Source organism: Aedes albopictus, chromosome 3 (genome assembly GCF_035046485.1).
Source record: "Aedes albopictus strain Foshan chromosome 3, AalbF5, whole genome shotgun sequence".
NCBI classification, from domain to species: Eukaryota; Metazoa; Arthropoda; class Insecta; order Diptera; family Culicidae; genus Aedes; species Aedes albopictus.
In genome coordinates this window covers 378,700,545-378,712,893 of record NC_085138.1, presented here as the reverse complement: position 1 = coordinate 378,712,893, position 12,349 = coordinate 378,700,545, and the positions used below count along the sequence as shown (strand labels likewise).

The following is a 12,349-nucleotide window of genomic DNA, read 5'->3' as shown; positions in this document are numbered from 1 at the left end:
TCAGGGAATCCATCCAGAAAATATACAAGAATTTATGCTAGGACTCTCCAAATGTAACAAAAGGAGATTCCTTCAGTCATACTTCCAGTATTTTTTGTACAATTTTTGGGACTACTTTTAAAAAAATTCCAGGAGATATTCTTAAGAATCCGCAGGAGCAATTCCAATACAGAATTGTTTTAGGAACTGCTGCAGGAGTTCCTTATGGAAATTCTCGAGGAATCAATAGAAGAACCAGTGGTTTAAATAGAAATTTACTCTGGGATAAATTTTTGTCGATCAATGACACCTTTTATTTATTTGACACTCACAATTCGAAACTTTATTGAAAAATGCGGCCAAACGCATTGAATTTCAATAATAATTTCAAAAAATCGGCTCAGTCGATTTTTTCCCAAAAAAAATACGTTTCATCCTCAAATTTTGTTCTTCAAATTCTTGGTCCTGAGGAGGGGGATCAAGGGTAACCCTAGACCACCCCCTCCCTCCTCGTGACTAAACAATTAAGAAAAGCCCGTGACTTAACTTCCGGAAGAATCTCTGTAAGAATTCTAAAGAATTTTCAAAAGGAATTTCTGCTAAATTTCCTGAAAAAAATCCTTGCAATTCTGCAAACGTCTATGGAGATATTGTTGAAACCATTTCAGCAAGAAGTTCGAGCAGAAATTTTCTGAAAGAATCCCTGAAGAAATTTCTGAAGAAACTCCCAGTAAAATCCAATATTTCCTTCAGAAATTTCTCCAGTACTTTTCTGTAGGAATTTTTTAAAGAAATTTTTCTAAGAATTCTTCCAGAGGTATCTGAAGGAGGTGTAAGGCCATTTGGCCGAATGCCGTTTGGCCGAATGTTGTTTGGTCGAATGCCATTTGTCCGAATTATGATGAAAGGATTCAGAGGAAGTTTTACCCTTCTTACACCCATAAGAAGGGTATAAATATCGCTCGAAAAACCGACTTTCGATCCGAGGCCCGGAGGGCCGAGTCTCATATACCAATGAACTCAGCTCGACGAACTGAGCAAATGTCTGTATGTGTGTGTGTGTGTATGTGTGTATGTGTGTATGTGTGTGTGTGTGTATGTGCGTTACAAAAAAATGTCACGCACGTTTCTCAGCCGTCTGTCAACCGATTTGAGTTCTCTTGGAAGCAAATGAAAGCTACTACATCCTAGTAGAACGCTATTGAATTTTTTTTCGATTGGACGTTTGGTTACCGAGATATCTCTCGAAGAGTACTTATGAGTCATACTTCTAAACTTTTTAAGATTTTTGACCAAGTGTATCATAATAAATATTTCGACCGTTTGTCAATCGATTTGGGTTCTCTTGGCACCAAATGAAAGCTACAGCATCCTAGTAGATCGCCCAGAAATTTTATTTCGATTGGACATTTGATTACAGAGATATCTTTCGAAGAGTACTTCAGATTTATACAACTAAACCATTTGAGATTTTTGACCAAAAGAATCATAATAAATATCTCAGCCGTCTGTCAGCCGATTCCGGTTATCCTGGCACCAAATAAAAGCTACAACATTCTAGTAGAACACTATACAATTTCATTAGGATTGGACATTTGGTTACCGAGATATCTTTCAAAGAGTACTTGGGAGTAATACAGGTTAACTTTTTGAGAGATGTTTGACCAAGGGTAAGGGTACCATAATAAATATCTCAGCCACCTGTCAACCGATTTGGGTTCTCTAAGCACCAAATGAAAGCTACAATATGCTTGTATAAGGCCCTGAAATTTTATTTCGATTCGACATTTGATTACTGAGATATCTCACGAAGAGTATTTCAATAAATTCTTATTTTTATTATATTCACTTGTTATCGTGCTTTTGTTTTTGACCAGGCTATGGGAAATTATTTTTCAATAAGTGATGCTGGCCTCATACAAAGTGTATACTAGGAGGTTATTGTTTTCAACAAAATTATAAATAACAAATTACAAATACACAGGAATTTAATGGAAACTAACAATATGTTAAATGAAATCTTTGAAGAACCAGACAGCCAAAATAACTAGCTAATGCCAAAACTGATTAACTTAGTAGATATATCATTTTTGTCGTTTTTACACCATAACCATGAATACCAAGTACTTCGGAGCTAATTTAATTGACTGATTTAGGCAAAGTGTATCTCGCTGATTTTCTTACCCATTTGTTAATCGATTCAAGATCTTTTAGCAGTTAATAAAAGATACAAAATTCCAGAATATGTAAGCTATTTTTTAAACATTCCGTACAAGACTCTAGGAAGTGTCTGGCATTTCTGGTAGTTTAGTCCATGGTCCATGATGCTATTTTGGAAACCAATCCACTAGATGCCAAATCCACAATATTTTCTAGAACTTTTGGTTAATTCCACAAAACAAATATGTTAAATACAAATAATACAACAATAATTTTAATGAGTGTAAGAAGGGTTCTGTGCACCATAGGTGGATTAACCCTTCAGCGCGCGCGCTGTTGTAAAAAGTACAACACTACCAAAAAACCTCGCTTTTCGTATACAGCGCGAGCGCGGTGCAGTTTCGGTAGTTTGATGGCGCGCGCGCTGGAAGGTTAAATCGGGTTTTTGACATTCTAACTACCAATATGATCATCAGAAATATTTCTCTCTTTTAATCATAGGCTTTTTTCACTAGTTTTGACTTTCAGGGATTAGTTGGCGTTGAAACTGCCAATATTTTATCAAAGATTTTTTCCTTCTACGAATCATAGGCTGTTCATTCGAGTTATACAGATGCGAGGATCAGTGGCATGGTTACTTAAGTTCATTATTCATTTTTCGGCCAAACGGTATTCTGCCAAATGGCATTCGGCCAAATGACCCGAAACCTCTGAAGGAGATCTTCCAAGGATTCTTTCAAAAAATCCTCCAGGGATCCCTTAGGAATTGTACATAAGTGACGTAGCTTTTTTTAGACATTTATTGAGAAATTTCTTCAAAAAATCAGCAGAAATTTTTTAGATGGTTCCTCTACAGATTTCCCCGAAAAACTTTTCAGAATTTTCCTAAGCAACTTTCTTTTGTAATTACTCCCAGAGCTCCTCCAGAAGCTTCTCATGTTTCTTTTTCGAAAAAAAAAAATGATAAGATATCTTGAGGAAATTTCCCAACTTTTTTTCCAAGCAAACATCCGAAAATTTATCAAGAGAAATCGTCAAAAATTACTTCAGAAATGTTTGTCAGGGAGATTTCTTCAGACAACCCATCAAAGATTCATATAAGAATTCCTTGCGGATTTGTTTTCCAGAATACTTCTAGCATTTTTTGTCAATTTTTGAGAAAACTTCTGAAGAAATCCCTGGAAGAATATCTTACACAATCCCTTCACAAATCTCTGAAGAAATTCCAGGAAATATTTTTAAGGAACCGCTGGGACAATTTTAATGAAGAATTTTTTAAGAAACTTCTGCAGAAATGTTGTTCTCAAAGAAATAATAGAAGAACCAGTGGCGTAGCCAAACATTTATTCTGGGAGGGTTTTTGTCGATCGATTTTGCGAAAAAGCATTTCAGACTAAAAATGTGTTCCGCAAATTCTCTTGGGGGTTCTTGGGGGCCTAACCCTAGCTCCTCGTGGCTACGCAATTGAGAAGAATCCGTATCTCTGTAGGATTTTCCAAGCAATTTCAAGAGAATTTTCTGCTAATTTTCCTGAGGAAATCCTTACAATTCTGCAAACGTCGCTGAAGACGTTTTGTTGAACGAATTTCAGAAAGAAATTCGAGCATAAAGTTCTCAAAGAATCCCTGAAGGGATTTCTGAAGAAATTCCCAGTATAATGCGTGTAAAAATCTCAAAAGTATCCTGGTGTGAATCTCTAGAGAAATAAGTAAAGAAGAATGTTTTGATTCCAGGATTCCGAAAAACTTCCAGAAGAAGAAAATATGATGAAAACTTCTCAAGAAACTCATCGCGGAATTCCTGGAAAAGGCAAAGGAGGAAATTTTAGGAAAATTACTGAAGAATGAAGAATTTCCTGAAAGTATTTTTGGAGCACTCTGTGGACATATTTCAGAAGAAATTCCTGGGGACACGTTCTTATAAGCTTACATAGATCCCTTAAAAAAAGTGTTGAAATATTTAATTGAACTTCGGTTGAAAAGCCTAAAAACATTTCTGAACTGATTCCATACCCAAGCAACACGCATGTCATGTAAGAGTTACGACAGCGCAAGTTTTGGTTGTATAAAAGTTGATTTGACGTTATTCCAACATAATGCTGAAATACTTCAATGGATTTCTTTCCACATTTCTTCCAAGATTCCTTCAGGGAATTCCCCCGGAAATCATTTCAGAATTCCTCCTGGGATCCCTTCATGGATCCTTCGGTTTTTCTTAAGGGATTTCTCCTTCAACGACTCCGCAGGATTCTCCAAGAATTCTTTCTGGAATTCCGTTACTAATTCTTCACGGAATTCTTTTAGGGACTTATCCTGGGTAGAGGTACTGACGATCAAAACGTGACATTGGATTGTTTGATATAGGCGATAAAAGTTTAAAGAATGATATCAAACAATTTTTCCTTAAACATCTGAAAAATATCTAAATTTGATATGGCAAGATCAAACGAATAGCTCGCAGCTTCTAATCAGATCTTACAAGATTTAAATATTATATAATGATGATGTTCCAGAAGTAAAATTTTGATATTATTTGTAGATCTTTTATCTCTTATACCAATCGAACCAATGTCATTTTTTGATCTCCATATCAAAATATGATACTATTGAACTCTTTTTCTCTACTTGGTCTGCAAAAATTCTTCCGGGATTCCTTGATGGATATTTTCTAGACTCCATCAAGGACTGTTCCCGGGATTCCTTCCGGAAATATTTCGCGAATTATTTCCGAGATCGCATCAAAGATTCCACCAGTATTCATCCTGGGTTTCTGGGAATCCAATTGATATTATATAACGAAGCCACCCCTGGAATTTTCAAGAGCACAAATCTAAAGGACCAAATGTCTCACCACGCTCAAAAGTTGATCGATTGGCCACCCGATGATGGTGACCAATCGATCAATTTTTCATTACAATCCATCATTTGGTTCTTTAGATTTGTGCTCTTGAAAATTCGAGGGGTGGCTTCGTTATATATTCACCTTCAGGGATTCCATCGGAGATTTCTTTATTGGTTTCCTCCAAGTTTTCATGCGAAATTCCTACTGAAATTCATTCAGGGATTGTATTACGGATTCTTTCCGGATATCTGGAGGATTCTTCCATTGATTTCTCCTGAGATTCCGTCAAGGCTTCCGTTGATGATTCCTCCTGGATTCCTTCAGCAATCTATCCCTTTGTATTTCATTGATTTTTCTAGGGTTTTTTCAGGAATTTCTCCCGCTTTTTCCTCACACAGTTTTCCAAAATAGGGGAGAGCGTGCCTCTGGAGCCGAAGTACTGATACCGGAATTCCCTTGGTATTCCCCCGCGATTCTTTCTCACTGATGACTTCATGGATCCTTTTAGGGATTTCATTCCTTCACGGATTCCTCCTGAGATTTCTTCAGGAATTCTTCTGAAATTCCTTCGGGTATTCCCCTAAGGTCCCTCCTGAAAATCCTACACTAATTCCTGTTGAGATTCCTTCAGAAATTCCCTCAATTGGAACTAGGAGACCAATTGTTCATAAAAGGCTAGAAATAAAACGGAATCGATGGTAACAACTCTATTTAACCCAAGAAACTAAAAATTTCACTTCATGACAAAATGGTCCATAAAGTACCACAACGAACAGATAAACTCATGAAACCAAACCTTCTTCAACAGTTTCCAACCGAAACTGGATGATGGTGGCTCCAAAGAGGAACTATCTTGGGAAGCTGTTCTGATTTCCTTCTCTGCATCCACTCAGTTCATATAAAGCTAGGATGTGGATTTGTCTGGCTGCTTAAGAAGTTATTGTACGCTTATGATAGACTGCATTCCACATAATGCATCCGAAACAACTTTCAAGAGAAACGTTATGATGATGGCTCCAGAGAGGAATGGGGGACAAATGGGACCTTCGTTTTCGCCCTGCCCTTTAAAAAAGTATCAGTTTCACTCCAGGAGTCGTAGAAGGGTTAAAGCAGATTCGGGGAGGTGTAAGGAACAAAATCTGGGTCTCACGATCTGATTTCAAGGAGCCGTCTCTAATCGTTACATAACATTTGTACCGCTCGGACGAAAGTCAGGCAAGTTGAATGTAGCCTTACAGATTGCCTACTTTTAGGCCATTTCGGCCAACGATTAAGTAACCAAATGACTTGTAAATCGTTTCCTTGCACTGAAATCAAAATTAGGACGGCGTATAGTAAAAACAGGTAAGGACTAGAATACCTCCAATGTAAAAGTTATAAGTGGATTTCAGGATGTGTCGAAAGATTATTCAAGAGAGAGAATAAAGCAGTATCAAAGAACATTAAAGTAGGATCAAAAAAGATCTCACGTGACTTTGAAGGACGTTAGGGATGAGAAGTTAAAATGTAAAAACAGAGGGACATCCCAGAAAGTTTTAATGAGAGATGAAAGGAGACTCGGGTCACCTTAGTCTAACAAAAACTATCTTAATGGTCACTTAAATCTTTAAATATTATTAGCAATTTTGTTTTGAAATAATTACATTTAGCTAAAATGTGCCTATAACTATTTTAAAATAAAAAGCACCGAAGAGACGAACCAGAAAAGGACTGGTTATTAAGCTAAATCAATCAATCAAAAAGTCACCGTATGAACGAGGAAGCTTATTTCTGAATTCAACCATTCGCTTTTATTAAGCAAAACATTTCATTGCTTCTTTCTATGTTTCTATTCCTTCCAGACTCCATCGAGAACAAAGTGATCGAAACCGAGGGCAAACGGTACACGGTAACGTCCCAGCTCCGGATCAAGCCCGGTGCGGCCGACGACTACATGGGCTACACCTGCCAGGCCAAGCACAAGGCCCTGCACCCGGAGCGGCCCCTCCAGACGACGGTGCAGCTGTCCGTGCTGTGTAAGTATCCTTCAATGTCCAATGCGCAACGTCCTTCTGACATGAGAGTCCTTCCTACTTGGAAGTTGGGGGCCTTGGTAGAACCGGGGGCAAACCAGTCAGTCGTCCGAACGCAATTCCCTGTTATTACCAGTTGAGCCACACATTACTGGTACTGAATTGCAACAGCAACAACGACAACAACAATGCAATGGTGGTCAGTGGTTACGATGTCGATGGGGAGGGTTCTCTATTTCCCTTCTCGGTTGTAATTTTTGCCTCGGGTAACCAACAGCCGCTCGTTCGTTCGTTCGTTAAGTAGGGAATCGCTCCAAGATTGACTCGAACGAATGAAGCAACAAACGAACCAAACGGAACGAGAACGGGACGTTGTGTAATCCTTGTGCGATAATTAGGTGTTATTGGTCTGCTTGGTGTGCCCAGGATCCAATGCAGGGTTGTTGGTGGGTGGCTACTACTAGCACGGTAAACAGGACTTGTGGGGTGTCCCGACTGGTAAGATGTGTCAGAATTAAAATAATTTCAAAATGTGATGTGATAGAAGATAGAAGATAGAAGATAGAAGATAGAAGATAGAAGATAGAAGATAGAAGATGGAAGATAGAAGACAGAAGATAGAAGATAGAAGATAGAAGATAGAAGATAGAAGATAGAAGATAGAAGATAGAAGATAGAAGATAGAAGATAGAAGATAGAAGATAGAAGATAGAAGATAGAAGATAGAAGATAGAAGATAGAAGATAGAAGATAGAAGATAGAAGATAGAAGATAGAAGATAGAAGATAGAAGATAGAAGATAGAAGATAGAAGATAGAAGATAGAAGATAGAAGATAGAAGATAGAAGATAGAAGATAGAAGATAGAAGATAGAAGATAGAAGATAGAAGATAGAAGATAGAAGATAGAAGATAGAAGATAGAAGATAGAAGATAGAAGATAGAAGATAGAAGATAGAAGATAGAAGATAGAAGATAGAAGATAGAAGATAGAAGATAGAAGATAGAAGATAGAAGATAGAAGATAGAAGATAGAAGATAGAAGATAGAAGATAGAAGATAGAAGATAGAAGATAGAAGATAGAAGATAGAAGATAGAAGATAGAAGATAGAAGATAGAAGATAGAAGATAGAAGATAGAAGATAGAAGATAGAAGATAGAAGATAGAAGATAGAAGATAGAAGATAGAAGATAGAAGATAGAAGATAGAAGATAGAAGATAGAAGATAGAAGATAGAAGATAGAAGATAGAAGATAGAAGATAGAAGATAGAAGATAGAAGATAGAAGATAGAAGATAGAAGATAGAAGATAGAAGATAGAAGATAGAAGATAGAAGATAGAAGATAGAAGATAGAAGATAGAAGATAGAAGATAGAAGATAGAAGATAGAAGATAGAAGATAGAAGATAGAAGATAGAAGATAGAAGATAGAAGATAGAAGATAGAAGATAGAAGATAGAAGATAGAAGATAGAAGATAGAAGATAGAAGATAGAAGATAGAAGATAGAAGATAGAAGATAGAAGATAGAAGATAGAAGATAGAAGATAGAAGATAGAAGATAGAAGATAGAAGATAGAAGATAGAAGATAGAAGATAGAAGATAGAAGATAGAAGATAGAAGATAGAAGATAGAAGATAGAAGATAGAAGATAGAAGATAGAAGATAGAAGATAGAAGATAGAAGATAGAAGATAGAAGATAGAAGATAGAAGATAGAAGATAGAAGATAGAAGATAGAAGATAGAAGATAGAAGATAGAAGATAGAAGATAGAAGATAGAAGATAGAAGATAGAAGATAGAAGATAGAAGATAGAAGATAGAAGATAGAAGATAGAAGATAGAAGATAGAAGATAGAAGATAGAAGATAGAAGATAGAAGATAGAAGATAGAAGATAGAAGATAGAAGATAAAAGATGATGATCAAAAGCGAGAAAACGATAAAAATAGGTTATTTCTAAACATTCGGACATTCTACTGCAGAGGATTTCTCCAACTCTAATCGTCCAGTTTCTTCCTCCTTTGCAGTTGTTGTGGGCTCCGTGCTGGGAAAGCATTCAGCAGTAATTAAAATTGAAGGTTGTAACCAGTCTCCTCTCCTTGTGTTTCCCATCTCAAGAGGGGTGGTAGAAAATGTGAAAATAACAATTTCTCCTCATTGGAGCCACCAACAACACAACGGTCCAATATGTAGTTCTGACCGGGATTCCAGTAGTGTTGTGTGGAAAAATTACTCCATCTTTGTTGCTGGACACCTTTCGTTGTCTGGATTTGGCATGGCCATGGGAGGGGAAGAAGAACGATTATTACAAGTACGATTGCAGAGGTCGCTATTAAAGGGTGTGTAGCAGGGAATATTTCCAGCTGAGATGGATGCAATCAAGTGGATTTAGTTATAAAACTACAACCATCGAGGCATGGTCGTTGGTTTTTCTAACGAAATCATCGAATAATTACGGGGTGGCAATTTAGTAGCTGTACTCACTGTGAGTGCTATCGATCGTTGAGAGGTGTGCAGTACTTAGAATTTATGGCGTATGAACTACATTAATCTAGTTCAACCCGGTTTCTTGACTTCACTTGGTATTTTCAACTATAATTAGATTTGCTTTACATGAAACCCAGGAAGAATGATTGTAACGACTTTTCCGCAAGTTATTCTACAAGTAACCATTTTTTAAGAAATCTTAATCCATGAAAAGTTTTACGGACAGATTTGTGCAAACCCCTCCAGCTATAATGTGGCTCACAGCGCAAAACCCATTCGCAGTCACGTCCCCCGCAGACGTCCAGAGAGTGTAAATTGGATTATTCTATTTCCGATAGGCTCCATCGGGATCGCATGCAAATCACGTTTGGCCTCAATAGCCCGTTTAGTGCTGTGACATGACTTTTTCAAGCTACATTTATCCCGATCCTGACGATTACTCCACCCCACCTCCTCCGTGGAGCCACCATCTTCTTCGACCTTATATTTATCAAAAGTGCCATCGAACCGAACCTCTCAACCGAACCCAACTCGTCGAACTCGTCGGAAAAACAGTTTTCCCAAGCACGTCCCGCGTCTTCACAACTAGTGTGGCAACGGTGGGGACGACGACTCCCGTTCGAATCGATACCAACCGCAGCGCATCCAGATCACAAATAGCTATTAAATCGCGTGAGCGCACGGCGTCGGCGGTGGTGGTGCTTTTCCAGTGCTAATAGCTGCTTGCTGTGGAGTTCCTGCGAAGATTTTCCCGTCTTTCGCTGCCACCACTCCACTGAGCGGTAACCGACCATGGATGGAAAGGTGCGGTGCACTGGGTACAACAAAGGTTTCAGTCACGTTTCATTCGAGGACCGTAGCATAGCTACCAACTCTATTTTCTTACGACGATGACAACGACGACGATTTTGAATCTCGACTGGAGCATTGGGATCCTGAGTTCGCACGATGGTCGGTAACACAGGTTCTTGGTCGTTTTTGATTTTCTCTTGTAGTTTGATGATAGGTTATGGTTTCACTGGATTGGTATCAAGGAGAACTAGAAAAAATGATAGATAGAGTGAGTAGAAGAAAAACACGTAGAAGGAAAAAAAATAAGCGAAGAGAAGAATGAAGAGCAGAAGATATAAGTGAAAATAGCTTGTGCTTCAGTTGCTGTTTCTGCTTCAGATTCTGCTATAGCTTCTGCTTCAAGATCTACTTCAGCCTATGCTTCAGCATCCCCTTCATCTTCAGCTTCTGTGCCAGCATCTGCTTCTGCTCTAGCTTCTGCTCTAGCTTCTGCTCTAGCTTCTGCTCTAGCTTCTGCTCTAGCTTCTGCTCTAGCTTCTGCTCTAGCTTCTGCTCTTGCTTCTGCTCTAGCTTCTGCTCTAGCTTCTGCTCTAGCTTCTGCTCTAGCTTCTGCTCTAGCTTCTGCTCTAGCTTCTGCTCTAGCTTCTGCTCTAGCTTCTGCTCTAGCTTCTGCTCTAGCTTCTGCTCTAGCTTCTGCTCTAGCTTCTGCTCTAGCTTCTGCTCTAGCTTCTGCTCTAGCTTCTGCTCTAGCTTCTGCTCTAGCTTCTGCTCTAGCTTCTGCTCTAGCTTCTGCTCTAGCTTCTGCTCTAGCTTCTGCTCTAGCTTCTGCTCTAGCTTCTGCTCTAGCTTCTGCTCTAGCTTCTGCTCTAGCTTCTGCTCTAGCTTCTGCTCTAGCTTCTGCTCTAGCTTCTGCTCTAGCTTCTGCTCTAGCTTCTGCTCTAGCTTCTGCTCTAGCTTCTGCTCTAGCTTCTGCTCTAGCTTCTGCTCTAGCTTCTGCTCTAGCTTCTGCTCTAGCTTCTGCTCTAGCTTCTGCTCTAGCTTCTGCTCTAGCTTCTGCTCTAGCTTCTGCTCTAGCTTCTGCTCTAGCTTCTGCTCTAGCTTCTGCTCTAGCTTCTGCTCTAGCTTCTGCTCTAGCTTCTGCTCTAGCTTCTGCTCTAGCTTCTGCTCTAGCTTCTGCTCTAGCTTCTGCTCTAGCTTCTGCTCTAGCTTCTGCTCTAGCTTCTGCTTCAGCTTCTGTTTCAGCTACTTCTTCAGCTTTTGTTCTAGCTTCTGCTTCACGTTCTGATTCATTGGATCGCATCATCATAAAGAAAAGACCCTTCCACCCATACTTGAATAGCTCCAACATTTACCTATCAACCCCTCGCCATAACTCCCATCGAATTCCCACGCTGGCTGGTCGCTGTCTTCGACTATTTCGCATTAAGGATGCGGTTGTTCCATCCACTAACGGCTCTACTCCATATCGTCATCTCCATTCGCCATTCGATTCACCCCGAACCCCGGCGGAACTCCCGCCGTCGTCGTCGTCGTCATCGTTAAACCGCGAAGACGTTGACGACACAGTTTGCGGTGTTGAATTCGCGCAAAACATACCCCCTTTCAGAGCAGAGCGATGATGCAAAGAAAACTGAGCTGCTACTGCTCGGGAAAATGCAATTGCACTATTTTACCGTATCGCCTTCTTCATCGCGGTGCGGGGTAGCCTTACCGGTCCGCGCGGTCTAGCAGAGCCAGCGAGCGGGGTGGTGATGATTTGCAGACTTCGTTGCTGCAAATGTGTGGCTGTCAATGATAGGGGGTGCTTGCCGGCTAGCTGTTTTAAAGGAAGGAAAGTGCGCTCTTAGTTGACGTCCTTGTTGTCGTCGTCGTCGTACTTGGTGTTGATGGTGTTGTTCCCAGCCAGTTGCGAACACGGGAATGGGAGTAAACTGGCTGTAATCGAGTTATTTGATTTACTGCTTCTCGTAGTTGCGCTGCTCTGCTTTGGTTAGTTAGTTATGTTTGCTGCTGCCTAGATCGTTTTCTGCAACGGTCCACTTGTCGGTGCTTCTATTTGATTTGCGTTGATTGT

At 39.5% G+C, this 12,349-nt stretch overlaps 1 protein-coding gene across 6 annotated transcripts in view; it reads left to right on the top strand.

The window, feature by feature from the left end:
- The window catches only part of LOC109409926 (nephrin), an 851,818-nt gene that overhangs the window by 661,503 nt on the left and 177,966 nt on the right, over positions 1 to 12,349 (top strand). For all 6 annotated transcript variants that reach the window (XM_062855795.1, XM_062855794.1, XM_062855793.1 and 3 more), the window contains one exon: positions 6,822 to 6,995. In XM_062855795.1, the coding sequence (XP_062711779.1) occupies positions 6,822 to 6,995 (174 nt within the window). The remainder of the gene's footprint in view (positions 1 to 6,821; positions 6,996 to 12,349) is intronic.